This window comes from Triticum urartu, chromosome 5 (genome assembly GCF_003073215.2).
Source record: "Triticum urartu cultivar G1812 chromosome 5, Tu2.1, whole genome shotgun sequence".
Lineage (NCBI taxonomy): Eukaryota > Viridiplantae > Streptophyta > Magnoliopsida > Poales > Poaceae > Triticum > Triticum urartu.
The window spans coordinates 127,754,750-127,779,513 of NC_053026.1; the positions used below are offsets into that span (position 1 = coordinate 127,754,750).

General features: G+C 45.6%; 1 protein-coding gene across 1 annotated transcript; it reads left to right on the plus strand.

Moving 5' to 3' along the window:
* Nucleotides 1-2,058: 2,058 nt before the first annotated feature.
* LOC125555761 (oligopeptide transporter 1-like) lies at nucleotides 2,059-12,810 on the plus strand. Its single transcript, XM_048718616.1, has 6 exons — nucleotides 2,059-2,074; nucleotides 2,161-2,612; nucleotides 2,704-2,801; nucleotides 2,888-3,460; nucleotides 11,579-11,843; nucleotides 12,004-12,810. The coding sequence occupies exons 1-6, from the start codon at nucleotides 2,059-2,061 to the stop codon at nucleotides 12,808-12,810; spliced, it is 2,211 nt and encodes a 736-aa protein (XP_048574573.1).
* Nucleotides 12,811-24,764: the final 11,954 nt, after the last annotated feature.

The window sequence follows — 24,764 nt, forward strand, 5'->3', positions numbered from 1 at the left end:
AAATCCCTTGGTGCTCTTTCCAAACTAGTAAACACCAATGAAGCACAACTGCTCATGTGTGCCAGGCATTGAGTCATAATACCACCTCCTATCCTTGTCCTTCCTAGTCGTTCTCTTCATTCCAATAGGTAGTAGTGCTGGTTCTTCACCTTCATCACCAATACCAAAATCACTGGAAAGCATAATTCATCTGGTGCAAGTGCAAAATGATTACCTTTATCTGCTTAGCCTCATTGTGTGCTCGTTGTTGGCCCAGGTTTCCTCGCTAGCTTTAGGTTTTGTGAGACTTGTTTCTATACAACTAGAGGGTGCTCTTCATGTCTAGATTCTGAATCCCCTTGCTCCTCAACAAACTCTCGACACATTTGTATCCCCCTTCAAATTGCATCAAGTCATCTTGTCTCTCCTTCCTCATATTCTCCATCCAATTCTCTATCTCAACCTCCTTCGCTAAGCTTTTTTTTTACCATTGTATTCCTCTTCCCAATGTATTGACCCCAATCATATTCAAAATCCGAATAGGAGTTATCCATGCTATTTGTAGAGTCTTCATGTCCTTCAACATTCTCTTTTGCCTTGTTGAAGGTGCAGCTTTGTTGTGTGTTCAAATTAGGGTCATCCAGAATAACTCCAAGTTGTGCACTACTTGAAGGCTATGAAATAATTGCAGTAGGGTGAAGCACACCAGCTTGGGATATACTAGAAACAAGAGGATCCCTGTTCGACTAAGTGGAACCTGGTGTTTTATTAGGATGTTCTCCCTATTTAGATCTCCTGGTGTGGGTTCACTACCCTTGATGACTGCGATGTTCAGAACTTTCTAGTTTTGCAACAAGTTAAACATTTCTTCTACTTTGTCCTCACTATCTAAAATCTCCATCCCTTCCAACCCCTTCCATCCTCCTTCACATAGTACATCTTATCATCTATTCCATAGCCCTCACCCTCAATTAGTGCTAACAAAGTAAGTAAATTACATCGTATAGGGAAATAATTCTTTCTAGTTTGTCTCTACCTTGTAAATGGAACCTTATTTCCCACATTTCATCATCCAACCTGACAACAAAATGGATTAAAAAATTGTATCAGCTGCTACCCCAATCCCCTAATTAGTAACACTAAAGTACTAACACACCATCTTAGTATCATGTGTAACAACTACACAAGTAACTATATGACCTTACTTAATCCTAGAAGTAACAAGCTACGATGTCAAAAATATGAACATATAAATAGAAAGATCCTTTTAATACTAAATCAAACAGACAAATAGACACACACACACACACCGCCACTGAACAAATCTCCAATTTCGGTACATGTTCTAGTTGCACCGAAACAGTGTGTACATACAACCCTAATTGCTCCTGCTGCCGAGCCAGTTGTCCACCTCGGAGTACTCACCACTGGTGCCTCCTCCGCGTACTGAGTCGCCGCCACCATCACCGGCCCTAGGTCAAACAGGAGAGACTGAATGACTGGGAGCGATCGGGAGAGACAATGGTTCCAATCGGACCAAGCAACTGATGGCCGTTAACACCACCCCCAACCCCCACACGTGGCCTGACTGGTGGACCAAATATGTCATGAAAAGGGATCAATTTTAAGCGAAAGATAACCAGATTTTTTTTCAACAAAATTACGAAAATGTAGAAGGTATCAGTGCCGGAAAAAAAGTCGTAGTTATTTTTGCCCTGTCCCAATTGTGATAGTTTTATGCTGTTTGCCCGATAGAGATGCCGAGGGAGCCAGCTGCTGAGTGACAGACAAATAGCGGAAACCCCGAAAGGTCACCGACAACTCCGTGTCTTTCAAGCTACAAGGCTACTGCATCTCAGGATCTGAGACCCTACAAACAAGTGAGGTCATGCGAGATTGTTTCTAATAATAGCCAGCCTATTTTAGAAATAGGACACAAACTGAAACTAAGAAGGTGACTCCTAAACCAAGAGGTTTCAGCAACAGTTAGCCGCATTGCCCTGGCGCGTGTCCCCTGGAGGAGACCGCCAACTTTCCGCAGGCCGGGACGGGAGGCCCGAGCCCGGCGAGCACATTCCGATGGCAGAAACCCGCTGTACGTTTGTCCGCAGTGTCGACGCTTCTCCCATGATGAAAATCTTTTGTCCCAGAATGTTACTGCAAATGATAACTGATCTGCAGACGATGCAGAAGAAGAGGTGAACGACCACCCAATCGAGGAGGTCCGGAACACGGTGCCGATAACCGACGACCCGTCGGAGCCGTCCCTGACGATCCGAACATGGGTGCTGGGGATGTCGTCCTGCATGCTTCTGGCCTTCGTCAACGAGTTCTTCATGTACCGGTCCAACCAGCTGAGCATCGGCACGGTGTTGGTGCAGATCGCCACCCTGCCCATCGGCCGGTTCATGGCGTCGGCGCTGCCGGCGAAGCTCATACGCGTCCCGCTCATCGGCTGGTCCTTCAGCCTCAACCCGGGCCGTTTCAGCCTCAAGGAGCACTGCCTCATCACCATCTTCGCCGGCGCGGGCGCCAGCGGCGTCTATGCAATGAATATCATCGCCATCGTCAAGGTCTTGTACAAACGGCAGATCAACCCCTACGCGGCCATGCTGCTCGCGCAGACAACTCAGGTGATCCGACATTACCTCGACTTTTCATTCCATCGCCATTGGTTGAATTCAGAGGTCATTTCGGCCAATGTGCGGCTCTGTTTAATTTCAGTTGCTTGGGTACGGATGGGCTGGCTTGTTTAGGACGTACCTGGTGGATTCAGCCTACATGTGGTGGCCTCTAAACCTTGTCCAGGTCACCCTGTTCAGGTCAGTACGTACGTAGAGTCGTTGGGACTTGAAGCAATGCAATCATACTGAACCTTGTCTATATAAAACTGCATGTACTAATACAGGGCGATGCACGAGGAGGAGAAGAGGCCCAAGGGGCAGCTGACACGGCTGCAATTCTTCATCATCGTGCTGGTCTGCAGCTTCGCCTACTACCTGATCCCCAGCTACCTGTTCCCGGCGGCCAGCACCTTCTCGGCGCTCTGCTGGTTCTTCAAGGACTCTGTGACGGCGCAGCAGATCGGCTCCGGCCTCAAGGGCCTCGGCCTCGGCTCCTTCGGCCTCGACTGGAACACCGTCGCCGGGTTCATCGGCAACCCGCTCGCCTCCCCGGCGTTCGCCATCTTCAACATCATGGTCGGCTTCTCCCTCAGCAACTATTTAGCGCTGCCGCTCCTCTACTGGACTAACACCTACAATGCCAAGCGCTTCCCCATCATTTCGTCGCACGTCTTCGACGCTGCCGGCGGCCGCTATGACACCAACCGCATCCTCGACCCCAAGACCTTCACGCTCAACCTCCACGAGTACAACGCCTACAGCCGCATTAACCTCAGCGTGCTCTTCGCCATCAACTACGGATTCGGCTTTGCTGGCCTCATGTCCACGCTCTCACATGTTGCGCTCTACCATGGCAAGTAAGCTCTTACGCGCTATCTCCTCGCCCTCTATTAACCACCATGTTATTATTACAAGAAACCGATTAAGAAAAAATAGATCAGATATTGGAGTTCTTTTTTCGCAGTCCCAAAATAAGTGCCTCAACTTTAATACAAGTTGTATTAAAGTTGAGGCACTTATTTTGGAACCGGAATATTTTTTAACCTTTTCATCCTATACCATAGCACATAGTTAAAAAACAATAATTGTAGTCACCGACAACGCTTTGTTCGGGCCACCACGCAAGATAGGAACATGGGCCTTGGTCATTAACTTCATGTTTGTGCCTGGAATTGGTTGGGCTGAGGGGAATGGCGACGTTGATAGTTTTCGGCAGCAGCGACAACACTTCAGCAAGAGGGCTAGAGTATTTAGCAAAAAAACTACCATGTTATAGGTTATAGCTATAAAAAACTATCACTTTTTTAATCTTTAAAAAAACTACCATAAAATTGGTTTGCTGTTCTAAAAAACTCAAATTATTGTGTGATTAAGCTTTAAAAGTTTTATAACAGCTAGGGTCCATTCATAAACATTGACCGTTAACTAATCGTTGACCGTTAAGTTGGGCCAGACCCACCTGTCAGTGACATCTCCTAGAAATATAAAATAAAATCTAAAAAAACAAAAGAGTTGACTGCCGCCCCGTTTCATCCACAACATCCCTCGAGCAGCTTTTCCGAGCCGGAGCTTGAGGACGCCTCGCCGCCGCCCCGGACCGGCGCTGCCCCGGAGCACCTCTCCAGCCGCGCCGCCGCCCCGGAGCACCTCCCTCGCCTTGCCGCCGTCCTGCTACTGGCAGGAGCCGCTGCCACGGAGTACCTTCCCGTCCCGCCGCCGCCCCGTGTCTGTCCCTTCCCCCATGCCGCGGCATCGGTGACTCCCTGTTCTCCGGCATCGACGACGCCAACCCCAACCCGCTCACCCTCGATCGGCTCCACACGGCCAGCTAGAGGTAGCTTGCTCACGACGGATGCAGCCGGAGCTAGCTAGGTAGTTCACACGCGTACCGCAGCCAGCCGAAGCTAGCTAGTTCACGACAGACGCACGAAGAGCTAGCTAGCTCACGCGCATACCGCGGCTAGCCGTCGCTCGCTGCTACTCGCTACTCGCTGCTGCTGCTGCTGCTTGCCGTCGCTCTCGCTTGGCGTCTGCTGCTGTTGTTGCTTGCCATCGCTCTCGCTTGGCGTCCGCTGCTGTTGCTTGCTGCCGCCAGCCCTGCTGCTTGCCGTTGCTCCTGCTTGCCGCCACTGCCGCTGCTGCATGCCTCTACTGCCGCTTGCCACTGGCTGCTGTGGCGTCGGGGCTACGGGAGAGAGACCGGCCAACACCCACAAAGCTGCTGAGGAGCTCCGGTGACGAGCTCGCCAGCGGGGACCTGATTGCTTTTTATTTTATTTTACAGGGACCTGATCACTTTTTAAAAATTCTGTAGGGACCCGATTGCATTTCAAAAAATATTTCGAACCCCACTTGTTGTAACCTGTCAACAGTCAACATGATGAGTGGACCCCAGCTGTCATAAAACGGTTTTAAAGTTTAATCACACATGAATTTGGGTTTTCTGGAACAAGGAACCAATTTTGTGGTAGCTTTTTTGAAAGATTAAGAAAAATGGTAGTTTTTTGTAACAATAGCTTGTAACGTGGTAGGTTTTTGCTATATACTCGGGCCAGAGCAGAGGAAATCGTGGGGTTGGAGGAAAGTATCCGGCGCTCCCAAAAGTAATATGCTACCATGTTTAAAACTCATATTTAAATGTTTAACAAGCTGAAACAATTGTGAATGTTCACAGTACATGTGCCTATAACCCCTAACAAATCTGAATCAATATTCAATGTATAGATAGAGAAAGAAGAAAGACAACATCCAACATGAATAGTGTCACAAAAAGACAAAAGAAAAAATAATATTGTTCACATACGGATTTGGGATTACTTTTAAGATTTTGATTTAGGATTGCTTTTAAGATTTATGCTTTGACAAAGGTATATCATGCGTCCGATTTTGGACACCTGGGGTTTTTCCTTGTTCTAGGCATCATTCCCAGGTAGCAAATTAACCAAACACACCCTAAGTGTGGCATGCTAAGGTGAATAGTCCTACTAGCAGCAGTAATCATGGCTCCTAGAGCATATCCTACCAAAATAAAGAAAAGCAAAGAAAGTGGGTCTCCTGAGACCCTTGAAAGTCCTAGAGTATTCATCAATGACACCATTGAGATTGTTGCATGCCTAGGTTATCTCTACCACACATTGCATCATCACTAAGCAAAAAACAATTATCCCCATAGAACACTTTATTATAAGCCTTCTCAAAGCCAAGCTTCAAAATAATGTCGTCACCATTAGTTTTTCTTTGCAAAACAACAATCCTCTAGAGGATATTCCTGCCTAAGAAGAACACGGATTGGATTGAACTAATTGTCTAGCAACACAAAGCGTCTGGGTTACGTTTTCTTGAAAATTACACTCAACGCACATATGGGCCTATATTGTTCGATATTATTAGCATATTTGGTTTTGGGGATTAAAATAATTATTCCATAGTTCGGCCTTCCATGTTCAATGCACCTTTGTATAATTCAGCTAACATTTCTTTTACCAAATACTAAACCTTTATCTAAACTATTTTTGACAAAAATGTTGGCAGTGCAACTTTTCTGAAATATAGAGGGAGAACGGTTATAGAATTACATAGTAGAGGCCCGTGTCCAACACCTTACCACTTGTCTTATCGGTAGTGTACAATGTACGATATGAACGTGCTAACTCGGGCTTGCGAGGTCTTTGTATCTATTGATCAAGCCTGCCTTTGATAGTCGATTTCTAGTTTGGCAAGTCGTGGAAAGTTTGTATTGGAGTTGATGATGTCTTCCTGAAAATCCCTTTGTTTCTTCACTCCTTCCATGTGTGCCACCACGTGAGTTGCACCAAGGCACTCCATGCTTGGCAATGGGGCTTGGAATTTTTCTTCCTTCCTTTAGCCCACCAGTTGTGCAACAAGGTCGTCAGAGGGTGTGTACCCATGATCGATGCTAGGTGTAGAGGTGTAAAACAATTGCCCAGACCTTTGTGGCGTAGGAGCAAGTGGGGAGGAGGTGGTGCGCATCCTATGGATGGTGCCACACATGACACAGAGTTGATTATGAGGACAAACACTTTGGCCAGGTTGTTCGTCATGAGATATCAACCAAGCCTCCCAGCCATGACAATATCCTCAATTTCAATAGGTTTTTCTAATTTATATACCAGCTGGTTGAAATCATGCCACTGCGCAACTTTGAATTGGGTCTTGTATGCCGAGGAAGAGGTGAATTGGCTATCAACAGTGCATCTTCATATCACCTAGTTAGGGATGTCACTGAGGTTGATGCACGTGCAGCCTAAGTGCCAAAAATTTGGTTACGACCTACAAGGACATGTTGCGCTTGAGGTGTCTGATCCGATGATTGTCGTTGTTGGACCATGCCAAGGTGAGGTTCTTCCTGGCGCAATGCTACAAAAGGTCCCAGTAGGCCACCTTGAGGCTCGTTGAGTTAAGCCATGGGTCTCTCCATGATCTAAGCACCAGCCCAATAACATATCTGAAGAATGCATTAAATAGGGCTCTGACCTTACTATTGATGATTAGTGGTAGCTTGATCCAGAACTTGGCCGAATCAGTCTAAGAGTACCATATCCATCTCATCTTCAAAGCTATGCTTTGGGCTGCCAGGTTATTGATTGTCAATCCTCCGGTGCTTGTTGGTTGGCAGGCTACCTTTTGACAAGACATTTGCTCCATCCCATCTTCTATGTTCTCCCAGAAAAATCCCATGCAGATCTTGATGTGCTCTTGGTCAAGCATATCGGCATGTCCATCAAGAGCATTTCAAATACCATCATTGCCAATAGCACTTGCTGGACAAGGATAAGTCTTGCATCCACAGAGGTTAGTAATCAGTCTTTCGAGGATTGTGATCCGACGACGGCATGCCCAAGTAAGTGAAGGGGAACTGCTTGATCTGACATTCCAGGTGCAACACCAACATTGGTACATCAATCCCATCACAACAGAGTGGGGTTATAGAGCTCTTGTTAGGAATCTTATGCAAGCCATAGACAACACAAAATGCCTAAAGAGGTTTTCGTGATGTCACAACTTGATCTAACTCGGGGTTAATAAAAATCACTGCATCATCCGTGTAGATGTACTATATGTATGGCAATAGTTGAGCTTCGATGGAACACAACAACTCCACGCTTGTGGCCAATTGAATCGGTGCGGCAAAGCAGTCCATCACGAGAATGGAAAACAATGAGGATAGTGGGTCTCTCTTACGAAGACCCCTCCTATGTTGCACTGAGTTGGGTAATTCCCCATTTATCCAAATATTTGTGGTTGACGTAGCAAGCAAAACCGGATACAATTGCAAAATTATCTGATGAATCCTTTTGCCTCGAGTACCAGTAAAAGGAAGCCCCAAGAACTGGTGTCCGATGCCTTCCCTGGGTCTAGTTTAAACATTATTGTTGGTGTCTTTCATTGTCTAGATGCCTTTGGGAGGCCTTGGACATAATTAAACTTATCATGCATAACTCTGCCCTTGATGAACATACTTTGGTAGGGCAGGGTAAGCTCTTTCATTCTCAAGCGAGAGTGACAGGCCAAGAGCTTTATGAATAGTTTTGTGAAACCAATTATGAGGCTGATTTACATAAATTCCTTCGGTGATACTGCATCCTCAAACTTGGGCAGCAAAATCGAGTTCGGGAGATGTGCTTTGACAGTCTATAGCTGTTGTACGGCCAAAAGGGTGGCGAACACACCCCTCCAATAAGTGCCAACGTCATTTGCAAATGGTGTCCATGAAGCCGCTAGGTCCTAGCACACAATCATTCTTGATCTTGGTTAATATCGTTCACACCTCATCACAAGTAATGGTTCATCCAGCACGTCAAATACATGTACTCAATGCTAATCATGAAGGCCCATACAATGTGCCCTTGCAATTTTATGACCAACCAACCCCTCAAAAAAACTGCCATGATGCGCATCTTGTCAGCTTGTTCAGTGTATACGTTGACATCCACAATGACATGGTGGATGTGATTCTTATGGCATCTAATAGTGTCCTTGGCATGGAAAAATATCGCTCTTGCATCCCCTTGTTGATCCGTTGCACCCTTGATCTCCATTTGCAGAAGGATCTTTCCATGGCAACCTACCCAAGTAGCTGAATTTTCAGCATTGCATGGAAAGAAATTCCATCCTCTGATAAAGACCAATTGTCTAGCACGTGATTCGGTCTTCCAATGAGCTCGTTTGTTATCTCATATTTTAGTGCAATGTTGGTTACCACCTTGGAGTTCCATGGTTTCAGGGCCTTAGCGGTGCGCCGCAGCTTCTCATCAAGACGGGAAATTGGGTCGGTAGATGATACCAACCTTTGTAAGGCCTCCGCCTATAATGAAAGGCATGACCGGTGGAATGAAGCTCTGCATGGCATGGTGCAGGTCAGCAAGACATAAAAAATTGGCATCATTGTGTTGGGGGGTATACACTTGGACAAGAGCAAAAGTGAGGCCATTAGTCGTCATGTGCAATCAAGTAGAATTAATGCAAGAATATTGGGCCACAATGCTGCCACCATGGTTGCTTCTGTCGGTAAGTATGCACATCCAAAGAAGTCTACACCACAACATTGCTTCACCACAACGAGTTCAACCACCAAAAATTTAGATTCTTGAAGACATACAACAGAAACATTGTGTAGGAGCACAATTGACCTAAACACTTCTCTCTGGGATGGATTACTCTTGTCACATTCCAGACCAGAATGTTGTATTCCATCGGTAACCTAACTGATAAAAGGCGGAGCCGATGTTCAAATGGTTACCTACATGGCCTTGTAGTAGGTTTTGCCAGATTTGGTGAGGGAAGAGAGTGAAACAATTGGAGCTGGCAATAGAGGATCCTAGAAGGCCTTGGCATACATCTCAAGGTGTGTGTCCTCATTCTCCCTTTTCTCAAAAATTTCTAGGCCATGCTTAGACATGACCATTTCTCACACCATCCTCATTGGGAAGTGCCCTTTTCCTATTTAGGAGCCTATGGCTACACCTAGTAGTGGTTGGAGGAGTCCTGGTAGCCTTCTAGGGCTTGTGATGGGGTGATGACGGAGGCAGTAGTAGCGCGAGTTGGATCAACAACATGATATCTTTGATGAAGCAGACATGTGCGCTACTGTCTATGATGATTGCAATTGTGGTCGGTTTATCGGTGCCTAACCCAACAATGTTGGGGGAGATTGCAGGCTCAAAACCATTTAGCTAAGATTTTACTGACCATGAAGGGGTGCAAGGCTATGCTTGGGGGCTGGCACCAGCTTCAGGGGCAAGTAATTGTCCACGAATGGTGAATGCTCGCAGATCCATTATTGCAAGGAGACCATTGTTGGGACACCAAGGCTCCTCGTTTAACCTCCAAAGTTGAGAATGTGACGGGTGCCAATTCATTTACCTAGTTTCTGATGATTTGACCATGATAATGACGGCCTCCTGATGCACGAGGAGGGAAGTGGGGGCCCATGGCGGTGCATGCATGATGATAGGCCTAGGCGAATGTTGGAACATGTGTGGTAGAGATTCTATCTAGGTCAAGACCGACATAGGAGGCAAAGCACATGCAGGTATAGACTGGGAGACATGGTTGGCCTGGCTCGCCACCACATTTGGCACTGAGTAGCACCCATGCCGATGTCCACGATGGCTGCAGGATCTTGCAAGTGGTCTCAAGATTTGACGCCCATCCGGGTTTTGTTAGGGTCACTATTAGCTTCTAGTGAAATTGAGGCCAAGCCCTCACCGATTGTGCTAATGCCATCAGGGCAACATGTCAAAATTGTCAGATAGGTAGCCGACACCAGCTTGCAAGCCTCCCTCTCTAGTGGGGGTTATGGCATGTTGGGTACATGGAGAAAGACGCTGTTGTATTGTCGTGCGCTTCCTTGACGGCGATGGCAAGCCGAGAGCGAGGTGGAGTGGTCGTAGTGGTTGTGAATGTGCTCCGCAAGCCGAGGGAAGTGGCCTTCCTCTAGGGGAGGGGAGTTGAATATCATCCTTGACGTTGCTATTGCCGTGTGGGCCTTGTCAGTGGTCCACTACAGATGGCCTCATGGAGTATAAGGTGGCCTCTTGTATGTCGGCAAGTATTGGTGGTGGGTGAAGGAGACGTGGTAGGTGCTACTAGCTTCCACACCTCTTAGTGTCGCCGCCCTGTCGGGAAAATCCCACCTGTAGAGGAAGACTCATGAGTGCAAGGTTTCCGGTCATGGAAGGTGAGGGTGGTCTCTATCGAAACGAGCTAAGGATTGTCGACCCAAGCCTTTACGACAAATTAGGAGCTTGTCGTGCATCTTGGCAGTGACCTGGTAGATCAAGCAGTCTGGCAAGATGCCTTGGATGGTGTGAAGTGACCAAGTCTAAGGAGAGATGCCTTCGTGGAAGAGTTGGAAGTTGTATGAGCTAGCATGGGAGGTGGCCAAGGTGAGCCGACCAATGGTGCACGAGGACCATGCACATTGACCACCTTTGAGATGGCATGCCTTTCTCTAACCTGTTTTGTCGAATATGGGTCTGGCGTAGTTTTACTTTTTATTTACTTAGTAGAAATCTCAATCTCCTATGAAGTAAAATGCTTGGTGAGCTCAACGCAATCCTCCTGTGAAAATTTACCCTCAAGGGTTGTGTGTCTCAGTGTAAGTGCAAAGAAGATACCATGGATCTACCAAAGATTTCTTTGTAATAATGAGTAATGTGAACTTTCATTGCTTCATTCTCCTCGAGGGGCACACAATCATGCTATGTGTAAAGAATTGTGTCTTTGTTTTCAGTATTTTGCCAGCAAACATATGTATAAGATATCTAAATCACTCTATAAAATCCCCTATTCAACCAGGTACACTTGTAAAGTATGTTCCTCTAAATGGCGTCTCAATTTCCATCTAGACACTAGTAGATTCCTTGAGTTACTTTGGCATCTAGCTATTTAATATGCCCAACAAATCAGCTTCTCTCACTTAGTCCTTATGACTTCGAGTTTTCATGATCCAGGGAGATTTTTGATCTATGGCGGAAGGCAGCGTCAGAGAAGGGCAAGGAGCACGATGTGCACACCAGGATCATGAAGAGGAACTACAGGTCTGTTCCGCAGTGGTGGTTCCACCTAATGTTGGTCCTCGTGCTGGCTCTGTCATTGTTCACATGCGAGGGTTTTGGAGGACAGTTGCAACTACCATATTGGGGACTCCTCCTCGCTTGTGCCATCGCCTTAACCTTCACGCTACCCATCGGCATCATCACTGCAACGACAAATATGGTAAGTTGTGTCAGGTGAGGCCACCATGTAAAGTTCCGCAAGCTCTTTGAAAAACACCATTGGTTAAATTAGTACTTGGGTGATCATTTCTTTTTCATGACCTAATGGTGGCTATCAGATTGATCTGTAATGATGATCATGGAAATTTTCTTTGGTGCAGCAACCTGGATTAAATATCATCACCGAGCTCATCATCGGGTACCTCTACCCTGGGAAGCCATTGGCCAATGTAGTATTCAAGACGTACGGCTACATTAGCATGGGGCAGGCACTAACATTCGTGTCGGATTTCAAGCTTGGGCATTACATGAAGATACCCCCAAGGTCCATGTTCTTAGTGCAATTAGCTGGGACCGTCATGGCGTCAACGGTGCACTTTGCGACTGCGTGGTGCCTACTAACAACGGTGAAGAACGTATGTGATGTGGATGCCCTACCGGAGGGTAGCCCTTGGACGTGTCCAGGAGATGACGTCTTTTACAACGCATCCATCATCTGGGGTGTCGTTGGACCTCTGCGTATGTTTGGCCGCCTTGGAAACTACTGGCAGATGAACTACTTCTTCCTCGCCGGGATCATTGCACCGGTGCCCATTTGGCTACTTTGTCGTCGGTACCCGCACAGCACTTTCCTCAAAAGCATCAGCATTCCACTCATCTTCGACGGCGCCGGTGGACTCCTTCCGGCACGATCTGTCAACTTTATCATGTGGGGACTCGTAGGCATCATATTCAACCACTTCATATACAGACGATACAAGGCATGGTGGATGAGGCACACCTACGTGCTCGCTGCAGGGCTCGATGCCAGTGTCGCATTCATGGGAGTGATCACATTCATATCGTTAGGCTACTTTGACATCTATGGGGTGAGGTGGTGGGGTGGTGTTGCCGATGACCACTGTCCTTTGGCGTCATGCCCAACGGCACCAGGAGTGATAGCTAAGGGATGCCCAGTTGTCAAGTGACCCTATCTCCATCAACATGTACAGTAATTACAATGATAGACATTAGGAATTGTTTTCATGTTTCTATGTCATTTACAAATGGCAATAAGAACATGTGGAAACATGGTAGACTTAGTCTTTTGTAGTTGTATCTAATTTTATGTAGATTGGACTGTTGTGTTTAAGGGGAGCTTTCGCTGACTCAAAATATGGTAGGCATAGTCTTTTGTAGTTGTATCTAACTAGTAGGGTCACCCAGGCATTTGCGCGGCTCAAGTTATTATTATTTATGTGTGTGTGTGTGTGTGCATGAGAGAGAGAGAGAGAGCTTCATCTGGGGGTGAGCAGGTGTGCCTCTCAAATAGTGGTGATGCATGTGGCTCCTCAAACCCCGGTTCCCCTCCAGCACCTACTGATAGCCCCCTTTGTTGGACCCAATCATCCTCGTTTCAAGATGTCGTGCAGTGACTGCTAGTCAGGGCGCCCATACCCCAACTATCTCTTTCCAGCTCCTGGGGCTCGCCGCGAATCCCACACACGCCTGTCTGGTAGAGGCACCATGGAAGCACCCCCTACGGCCGATATATGGCACATTGTAGATAAAGGAGGGCGTGTCATCTATCAGTGCCCCACCCTATCCCGCCCCATGTCTTAATTCACAGCTCCCTGCCCCTACCTCACTTTTTGTCGGCCATAAAAACCACCTAAGGGGTTGCTACTTCTATTGCCTCACAAACAAGCACTAGGTAGCCTTCTGCATGAATGAGGTGCAGTGCCTCCACTAGTTTATGGTTGTCGCAAGAAGGTGCACGCCTAGAGATCTACCCGCAATGGTCATCTCGTCACCCAACCATGATTTGGTTTGCCCACCATCGTATCCTCTTGACCCCCCTCCACTGCTATTGCTCCCCTCATCTATGTAGCATAACAATATGTTAGGATAAACTAAATTTCATTTATGTGTTATGAAGGGAAGTAAGGTGTCATGAAATAGAATAAATTTCCGTAGGTCGGCAAGTCATTGTTGAAATGAATAGAGGCTCGGGGACATAATGATGCTTGCAAGAAATAGTATAGAAAAATTAGGCGTCTGCTCCATCCATTACCAGAGTGCATAATACGCACTTAACGAACAACATATGTGGGCCAACAGACCATTCGAAATTCTATGCCTAAGAAGAAATATGATTAAGAATGGTCCAGGTGAATGGCTACGGTGTCGGCCGGGCGCGTGCATGTGATGTCTACTATGCAACTTTATTCTTGTAGACTCATGTTGGGCCTCCAAGCGCAGAGTTTTGTAGGACAGTAGCAATTTTCCCTCAAGTGGATGACCTAAGGTTTATCAATCCATGGGAGGTGTAGGATGAAGTTGGTCTCTCTCAAACAACCCTGCAACCAAATAATAAAAAGTGTCTTGTATCCCCAACACACCAAATACAATGGTAATTTGTATAGGTGCACTAGTTCGGCGAAGAGATGGTGATACAAGTGTAGTAATGATAGTAGATATTGATTTTTGTGATAGTGACAATAAAAAACAGCAAGGTAGCATGTAACAAAAGTGAGCACAAACAGTATTGCAATGCTTGAAAATGAGGCCTAGGGTCCGTACTTTCACTAGTGCAATCTCTCAACAATGCTGGTCTAATTGGATCATATAACCATCCCTCAACGTGTGATGAAGAAGCTGTCTGTAAGTGCATCTAGTGCCACCCCTAGTTGGTTTTGGAGTATTGACGACAAACCTAGTTGAGGGACTTGTGTTTGTGAGATTGCAAGATAACACAGGTAGAGTCCCTCATTTGATTTCGGTTTCCTACCCAGAGATGACCTAAAAATGTATGAAGACATTGAAGTCAGAGGTGGTATGTGAAGACATTCACATTGAAGACTATGATAAGAGAAGACATCGCGTGAAGACTATGGAGCGCGAAGACTTAGCAGTTTCTTAGTTCTGTGTTTTTCTTTGTTGATTCATAGGAACCACCGTACTGTTAAGTGGGGTCCAAGAGAACCAGTCAGAATGACTGAAGTGATGCTTAACCAAAATCCTATCTCTTCGAGTGAAGACTATGAGGGCAAATCTTGTCTAGAGTTGGATAAGTCAGCTTTTCTTGTAGTCCATGTAAAGTTGCCGTGTGTGTTTGAAATCTGACCGTTGGAACACGTGTCAGTTCCTTAGTGACCAAGGGTCATTTCGGACAAACCAGGTCGGGTTGCCCAGTGGCTATAAATAGCCCACCCCCTACAACCATAAATAGTTGGCTGCTCAGAATTAGAGTACGGCTTTTGTCGTTTGAGAGCAACCCACCTCGAAGCCTTTGAGAGAGAATTCCTTGCGAGGATAAAGCCCTAAACACCCAAAGCCAAAGAGTGTTAGGCTTCACTTAAGTCTTCCTGTCTGTGTGATCTGAATGAAGACTTATTACACTTGAGGACTGTGAATCCTCCAGCCGGTTAGGCGTCGCGTTCTGAGCATCCAAGAGTCATTGTGGATCGCCGGTGAACGAAGTCTGTGAAGGTTTGGAAGTCTACCTTGAAGACTTACCAGAGTGATTGGGCGAGGTCTGTGTGACCTTAGCTCAAGGGGAATACGGTAAGGACTGAGTGTCCTGAGCTGCGTGTTCAGGACTAGGTGTCCGGGACTGTGTGTCCTCAGGTTTAAATACCTAGCCGCCCTAACAGACGTACAACTGTCACCGCAGTTGGAACTGGTCTACCAAACCTTTGTCTTCACCAAGCTCACTGGTTCTATCCTTCCCATCTCTTTATTTACAGTTGGTCCTTGTGAAGTCATTGCCTATTTGCATTGTCCATTTGTCTTCACTGTGTGACTGTTTGTTCAGATTGGTTTCATATTACCTTCCATCCTGATCCGTACTGCCTAGCTGCTGTTAGTCTTTGTGCTTTCACTTCATTGAATACTTGACTATGGCTTGTCTAGGGTAGTCTACCTTCCGCTGCATGGTTATAGGTTCATTTCTATTGTTTGTCTTCAAAACTCCCATGTTTTGAAGACTTTCATAAAAATCGCCTATTCACCCCCCTCTAGTCGATATAACGCACTTTCAATTGGTATTAGAGCAAGGTACTCCCTTGTTCTGTGTGATTTTGGTTTAACCGCCTGGAGTTTTAGTTATGTCGACCACAGGAATGAAGACTGTGTCATGCCCCATCTTTGACGGTCACGAGTATCCCAAGTGGAAGGCCATGATGAAGAAGCGCCTCATGGCGATGAACATCGAGCTGTGGACCATCACTGAGATTGGTCTGACCGATCTGTGCAAGATGGCGGAAGCTGATGACATTCGCAAGTACACTCTTCTCAACCTCATGGTGAAGAACGTCATCTGCTCCTGTTTGTCTCAAAATCAGTTCAGGAATATCATGCATATCGATCATGCGAAGCTTATCTGGGATCGTCTCTCTGAGGTCTATGAAGTTCATCGAACTCGTCATGATCCTTGGTCTGAGGACTTTAAGGAATCTCTCAAAGCAATGACATTCGAACCAAAATCATCATCTTTTGCATCATGCCTTATGGCAAAAGATGCTAAGGTAACTGAATGCTATCTTTCTGAATCCAGTGATGATGAATCTGGTGATGAATTTGGACCCAGCTATGCAAAACTTGCTTCCCTTGCCAGTAAACAATAGAAAGCTATGGAACATATTCAAAAACTGTTAGACAAAAGTGATGACCTGTTGGACGCTGAAATGACTCGATCTCAGTCCTTAATTGAAGACATAAAAAAATCTTCATGTTAAGTATGAGGAACTTGAAAGTCATTATGAAACGCTCTCACAACTCATGAAAAGCTCTCCTATGATTATCTTCAAAGGAAGCAAGAACTCGAGAAATTGAGAGCGGCTCATGAAGATCTTCAAAAGGAAAACGAGTCACTTCGCGCCGAATAGATCAGTCCCGCTCAGGAAGGATTTGAACCACCATGTCTTAAATGCCTTGGGCGTGATGACGCTACTTCTGTTGCTAAATGTTCTACTGCTACTACTGTTGCAATATCTTCAACTGTTGATGTGATAACTAACCCCTCTGCTGAGGATGCCACTACTATTGCCGATGAGAATGCTAGGTTGAAGACATTGCTTGAAACAGGGATGTTCAAAAGTCTCAAAGGGCATCAGACACTATGTGATGTCCTCAAAAGGCAGATTCTGAACCGAAACCCTAGGAAAGAGGGTGTTGGGTTCGAAAGGAAAATGAATGCTGATGGCTCTTACTGGAAACCTGAGCAGTACCCCAAAACCACATGGGTTGCTGCAAAGGGACCTTCAGTGGATCCATCCACCCTATCTGGCTTCACTTGTGCTAGTCCCATTGTTATTGATGAATCCTTTGATGCAAACTATAAACTGTTTAAGAATCAGAATGGTGAAGTGTTTGCCAGGTATATTGGTACTAACTGCAGGAATGGGCCGCCTATGAAGAAATCCGGGTGCCGAAAAGATGTTTGGAGAATCTTCCTGTGAATGTCGTCATGACACCACACATGAAGAAGACAAACCCCAGACCACATGCTTCATACGGTCCAAAGGTTTCATACAGAGAGAGGACTCACCTGAGTCGCACTAACGCAAATTTTTTGCAGGGAAACCTTACTCAGGCCTATGAATATGAGCGTGTTTCATCAAACCGCCATGTTCATAAGACCAAGAACTACTCTGCTTATTCTTATGAGTACTATTGTCCACCTGCAAGACTTTTTGCTAGGGCTCCAGAGCCAAAGTTCTCAGATGCTGCACTTAGACTCATTGCTTATTATGTATTTTGTTCCTGAGTCGCTTGCCACTTGCCCTATCAGTCCTAACCTCAATATAAGCTTTCATAATCCACTTGCTCGTCAAATGTTTATGCTTCACAATTCTCTTCGTGAAGCCTATCCCCCTAACTGCATTGTAGGGTACGACACCAGCTACTTTAGAATGGATTATTGATAGTGGGTGTACTAATCACATGACTGGCAAGCGAAGCCTTCTCATGGACTCAACCTTACGTCCATATGACAAAAGTCACATCACATTTGCTGACACTGGTAAAAGCAAGGTATTGGGTCTAGGTAGAGTTGCAATCTCAAAGGATCAACACATGGATAAAGTCACGCTTGTTGAATCCCTTGGTTTCAACTTAATGTCTGTCTCAATGCTTTGCGATTTAAACATGATTGCGATGTTTGGAAAATATCTTTGCCTTGTTCTAATGGAATCTGACAAGTCTCTAGTGTTTGAACGGTATCGGAAAGATGATTTGTACATGATAGATTTCTTAGCAGGACCACAACTTGCCGTATGTCTTCTAGCAAAAGCTTCTGAATGTTGGCTCTGGCATCGGAGGCTAGGGCATGCTGGCATGAGGAACCTCCACACCCTTGCAAGGAAGAAGCATGTCATAGGCATCGAGGGCATCAAGTTCAAGAAGGATCACTTATGCGGTGCCCGTGAAGCAGGAAAGATGACGAGGGCCAAGCATCCCTCGAAGACGATCATGACAACGACTCAACCCTTCGAACTGCTCCACATGGACCTTTTTGGTCCCACTCATTACTCAACTCTTACTACTACTGCTTGTCTCTATGGCTTTGTCATTGTTGATGATTATTCAAGATATACTTGGGTGCATATAATCCTCTACAAGACCGAAGTGCAGGATGTCTTCAGACGCTTCGGCAATCGAGCAATGAACAACTATGGCGTCAAGATAAAGCACATCAGAAGTGACAATGGCACTGAATTCAAGAACACTGGCCTAGATACATATCTTGATACTTTGGGCATCACACATGAATTCTCAGCTCCATACACGCCACAGCAGAATGGCGGCGTTGAACGCAAGAACAGAACACTTATTGAGATGGCTCGGACGATGCTTGATGAATACAAGACTCCAAGAAAATTTTGGCCTGAAGCCATTGATACTGCATGCCATATCATCAACCGTGTTTATCTTCACAAGCTTCTGAACAAGACATCCTATGAGCTCCTTACTGGCAAGAAGCCAAATGTCAGTTACTTCAGAGTATTTGGTGCTAGGTGCTGGATCAAGGATCCACATCATACTTCAAAATTTGCACCAAAAGCACATGAAGGTTTTATGCTTGGATATGGAAAGGATTCGCACTCCTACAGAGTCTTCAACCTCTTTCACTATAAAGTGGTTGAAACTGTGGATGTGCGGTTCGATGAGACTAACGGCTCGCAAAGAGAGCACCTGCCAAATGTGCTAGATGAAGTTCCATCCAGTGAATCAATCAAACTTATGGAACTGGAGATATCATACCTTCTGAAGCTCAGCCTAAAGAGGAACTTATCATCTCCGCACCTGATCAACCTGAAGACAATGATCAACCTGAAGAAAATGCTCAGTCTGAAGACAATCCTTCTAACGATGACAATGATCAGCAAGAGCAAAATCTTCATCCTGTACATCCTCATGTTGCAAATGAAGTACAGATTGAGAGAATAATTGATAGCATCAATGCACCAGGTCCACTCACTCGTTCAAGGGCAACACAACTAGCAAATTTCTGTGGGCACTTCGCATTCGTCTCAATATCTGAACCCAAGAAAGTTGAAGAAGCCTTCATGGAACCTGAATGGATTCAAGCTATGCAAGAAGAGCTTCAACAGTTTGAGATGAATAATGTATGGGAACTAGTTAAGCATCCTGATCCTCGCAAGCACAATATAATAGGCACCAAATGGATATATCGCAACAAGCAAGATGAGCATGGTCAAGTTTTCAGAAACAAAGCTCGTCTCGTTGCTCAAGGGTACACTCAAGTTGAAGGGATTGACTTCGATGAAACATTTGCTCCTGTGGCTAGACTTGAAGCCATACGCATACTGCTGGCCTATGCAAATCGTCATAACATTCTTCTATATCAAATGGATGTGAAGAGCGCTTTTCTCAATGGCAAGATTGAGGAAGAAGTGTATGTTGCACAACCGCCTGGCTTTGAAGATCCAAAACATCCTGACATGGTGTACAAGCTCAACAAGGCACTGTATGGCCTCAAACAAGCCCTTCGGGCTTGGTATGACACACTCAAAGACTTCCTGAAGAGCAAAGGCTTCAAACCTGGTTCCCTCGACTCCACTCTCTTCACGAAGACATATGATGGTGAACTGTTTGTGTGCCAAATATATGTGGATGACATTATATTCGGCTGCACCAATTAGAAATACAGTGAAGAGTTTGGATATATGATGCAAGAGCAATATCAGATATGCATGATGGGTGAGCTGAAGTTCTTCCTTGGTCTTCAAATACGTCAGCAACGCAATGACATCTTCATATCTCAAGAGAAGTACCTCAAAGATTGCCTGAAGAAATTTGGGATGCAAGACTGCAAAGGCTTCACGACGCCAATGCCAGCCAAACATCATCTAGGTCCCGACGACAATGGTAAAGAGTTCGGTCAAAAGGTATACTGCTCCATGATTGGTTCTTTACTTTATCTATGTGCATCTAGGCCAGATATTATGCTTAGTGTTTGCATGTGTGCCCGGTTCTAAGCGGCACCAAAGGAATTGCATCACTTAGCTGTGAAGCGAATTCTCAGATATTTGGCTCACACCCCAACACTAGGATTATGGTATCCAAAGGGCTCAGAGTTTGATCTAGTTGGATTCTCGGATGCTGATTATGTTGGTGACAAGGTGGATCGCAAGTCTACATCAGGCACATGTCATTTTCTGGGACGATCACTTGTATGTTGGTCTTCAAAGAAGAAGAACTGTGTATCTCTCTCCACTTCTGAATCTGAATACATTGCTGCTGGATCTTGCTGCGCTCAGCTTCTATGGATGAAGCAAACACTCAAAGACTATGGCATTCACCTGAAGCAAGTACCACTCTACTGCGACAACGAAAGCGCCATCAAGATTGCCAACAACCCAGTTCAGCACTCGAAGACAAAGCACATTGAAATTCGTCATCACTTTCTCAGAGATCATGTTGTGAAGGAAGATATTGATATCATACATGTCAACACTGAAGAGCAATTGGCAGATATCTTCACCAAGCCCTTGGATGAGAAGAGGTTTTGCATGTTACGGTGTGAGCTAAATATCTTGGAATCCTCAAATGTCCTGTGATCAGACACACATCCTAACACTTATGCATATTGATGACTTAGATGTGTAACACACGAAGTAAAGTATATCTTCAATCAATGAAGACTTACTTTCTAAGTGTGAATACATTAATGTGGAATTTGACTTCGGAGGGCCACGATAATTGTGCGCCGTGTCTGGGTCTAATACTTCCTATACGGTGGGTAACGCCACCACCAATTTTTCTGTTTGAAGTGTTTCACTCATGGCGTTACGTTTGGTATGTCTTCACATTTGGTTTGGCTTCAATCTCAACTTGTCTTCATGATTATCTTCACTATGTTGATTTGATTGTCTTTCTCATATATATATATAGTATTACTATTCATTACCCAGGGTGCAGAATAAGTTATTCTTCACCCGAGGTAATATTACGATCATTTTATAATTAAATTACGTTTGGAATTCAAATAGTTACATTCCTATTGATTCACTACGTAAAATTTGACATAAGAAAATAAAAACATAGGTCATAAGACAAGAAAATTTGCAGTTTATGTGTATTTTAGACTATGTTTTTACGTTTGTAATTTTACATACATCAAATATTTTTTACGGCGATTATATATTTTCTTACGGTCTCTTTTTGCGTCGGAAATAAGACAAAACTTACAGAACGTAAAATTACGGTGCATTGATGGTAAAATAAAGGAGGGTGAAGAATAACTATTCCTCACCCACGGTGACGAATAGCGCGATATATAGTATTACTATTCATCACATATATATGTACCACTGTTCTGTCCTCTACAACATTCACTTATAGCTATGTCTTCTTGTTGAATCTTTTGAACTAAGTGAATGTGATCGGACCCTAACCTCTCTATGCTTTCTATCTCAAACTCTATCTCTCCAAATCATATGCATTCTATTGAAACTGTCGAATATCTTCTTTGCGTCCTTGTCAGCAGAAGATACAGAGACAAACATTAAGTCTGTTTTCAATGCTAAATCCTTTCACCTGAAACCCGGAGAAGTGGGAACGACCACCCGACAATCCAGGCGTGCGTGGGAACGTGGAACAACCTCCGATATGTTGCATGATAGCCACGTGCCCTTCAGATGTGAATCGCCAGGGGCACCTGTGTAATAACACTGTGCCGTCCCTGTCCCTATAAATACACGCCTCACCACAGTCATTATCCTTTCTTCCACTCTCGCACAAACCCTAGCGCCACCGCTAGCCCTCGACGACGCCGGCAACAAAGCGCTTAGCTGCCGCGACCTCACCGACGCCGTCTTCACGCCGGCCGCGGACATCGTCTTCTCCGCCGTCGCCGTAGGTGTCCTCCGTCGCCAAGTTAGGGCACGGACGATCGAACTGCTCGGCCTCCTCTCCCACTACGTCTAGCAGTTCTTCGTGTGGTAAATAAAACTTCCTTTTTATGGCCCCTTTGATCCTACAGATTCATTACTTTCTACCACAAGAAGTTTCTATTCACACAAGTTGGATCTATTTCATACTTCATCTCATAATATGCCTAGTATGTTCACTTATGCTTCACAAAATAGTTAGATTCCTCACTTGTACTGATCCGTGGATTCGTACAAATCTGGAACCAACTCTCTATCTATGAGTGAATGTCTTCGCACTATGAGGTCAATGTCTTCTAAACTGATTTATCTTCAAAATCTTCTGAGAATGCATATGACCTCTTCCCCTTCCCTCACACCTTAATGCTGTCACAGGTACATGTCCGTGGGAGAATCCCTTGGTTCTCATAGTCTGCATTCATTTGCAGAATTCTTACAGCATCATATAAATTCTCCCGAAGCCAGTTCCTGTTTGACCCGCAGGCGGAAGCCTTTGAAACCATTAAACGTGTTGAAGCCATTCAGTTTGAAGTTCATGGCTACAGAGAAATCTACAAGGAAGGGAGGCAGACAGCACCGTGGAAACCCTGCTAAGGACCTGCCACCAGATCTCTATGAGCTATACAAGTCAGATCCAGAAGAAACCTATGGAGAACGCAAGAACCAAATCCAATGGATTTGAAGACACTGGGCAGAGGAATGGTTCAAGTAGAGATTCGTCACCGACGAATATGCTGAGAAGAGTGCCATCAAGGGCCCATGGGGAGATATCATATACAAAGGTCTTCAGCCCAAATCACAGTCCGAAGCTATTGCTCAAGGCTTTTACCCCTGCATGCTTCGTGGACCTCAGCCTGCTAATGCCGACCCATCCTCTCAGTTATGGTGTCGCGAAGACAATCTCTTCAAGCGCAACTATCAGTTTGCACAGAACTCTGCCAAGGAAAACAAGAAGTCATTGGGATTAGACTTCAACCCAGGCCCCTCTGCGCCACGTGCTGATGGCACACGAGAAGCTGAACCCAATCTGGTTGGCCCCTTCTACAACCTAGAAGGTCTCATCACTCATATTATGGTTCAAGGGGCAGTCGTGGATCAACCTACAGATGATGCTGAATCTGACGAAGCACCTGCACCACCAAAGCCAACGAAGCTGAAGAAGCCTAAAGCTTCAAAGTCTGCCTCAGCACCAAAAATCTTACGGCGAAGCCACTGGCTACTACACCTCCTGAAGATAGTGTGCAGTCTGAAGATCTATCATGTATCTCCAAGAAGACTGAGATGAGATAGAATACTGATCAGGCACTGACTGCTGCTGCTATTTTGCGCAATGACGCCATTGATCTGTCCAGCAATGAAGATCTTGCAGATGACGCTCTTGAGCAACTGATTAAGAGCAAGGAAGAAGCAGAAATCTTCAATGATTTGCCTCTCTTTGACGTGGCAACCATCCACAACTTCATTGATGAGTGGTTTGACATGCCCAACCTCAGCTTTGAAGATCTGCAACTTCCAATTGGCCTCAGTGTCGCCTTCACTGGCGCCATTGCTTCTAAGCTAACTCTAGCTCAGTGCATCATTGAACTGAAGCAAAAGATCGACTATGAGAAAGCTCAATTCAAGAAGCACATGGCCAAGCTCAGCGTGCAAGATGTGAAAAACTTCAAGATTATGCTGCACGAGCTCAAGGAAGCCTTTCTCAAGAAAAGTGAAGAAGCTAAAGGTTCTCGTGAGCGCATGAAGAGCCTGGCTGACAAGTGTGTGCAAGCCTACAATGAGGCTGAGAAGCGCAAGGCTCTTGGTCGTCCTGGAATTGACCCAAGAATGGCTGCAAAGAAGAAGAAGCCATCAACAGACCAATCTGCACCTTCAAGGCAGGAAGAACCCCGCATTGTCTTCCCAAGCAGCATGTCCGGCTCGAAGCCAAAGGTCACTTCCACCGCTTCAGACCTGAAGAAGACAAGGGCTGCCGAGGCTGAAGCCATAAAGAGGAAAAATCCTGACGCTTCTGATGTCGCTCCCTCCAATAAGAAGCGCAAAACCAAGAAAGATCGGGCTGCTCCCACAGAGCCCCTTGTTGTAGAACCCATCTCTGTTGCTCGCCCTGATTCCTTGCATCAAGAACGACGGATAGTAGTTCATGAGCCTGCTTCCACATAGGCTCCTGAAGCTGAATACATTCCGGCAGTTGACCCCACCGCTGCTGAAGACATTGGTCACCATGACAATGTTGAAAATGATGAAGTCCTTCCTCAGATCGAGCACCAACTGGTATCATCGCCTATGCTCATGCACAGTGAACTCATCAGCATTGGTCGTCCTCTGATGCCAACTGCTCAGGATGCATCGTGGGCTGATCACCCACAGAGTCAAGACACTCCAAGCTCTCCCCAACCGCGAGTTACCCCAACAGTGCAAGATGATGATGACCATGAGGCCCAGCACACTCCATCTCCACAAGCGTCGCCCGTATTACGCAGGCTTCGGAAAGGACCAAGGCCCCAAGTCACTCCCATAATGCACGT

Excerpts from the sequence above, each read along its gene's own strand:
- LOC125555761 (XM_048718616.1), top strand. Across the intron at positions 2,613-2,703 it reads TGCTCGCGCAGACAACTCAG|TTGCTTGGGTACGGATGGGC; the intron begins GTGATCCGACAT and ends GTTTAATTTCAG. Across the intron at positions 2,802-2,887 it reads GTCCAGGTCACCCTGTTCAG|GGCGATGCACGAGGAGGAGA; the intron begins GTCAGTACGTAC and ends GTACTAATACAG.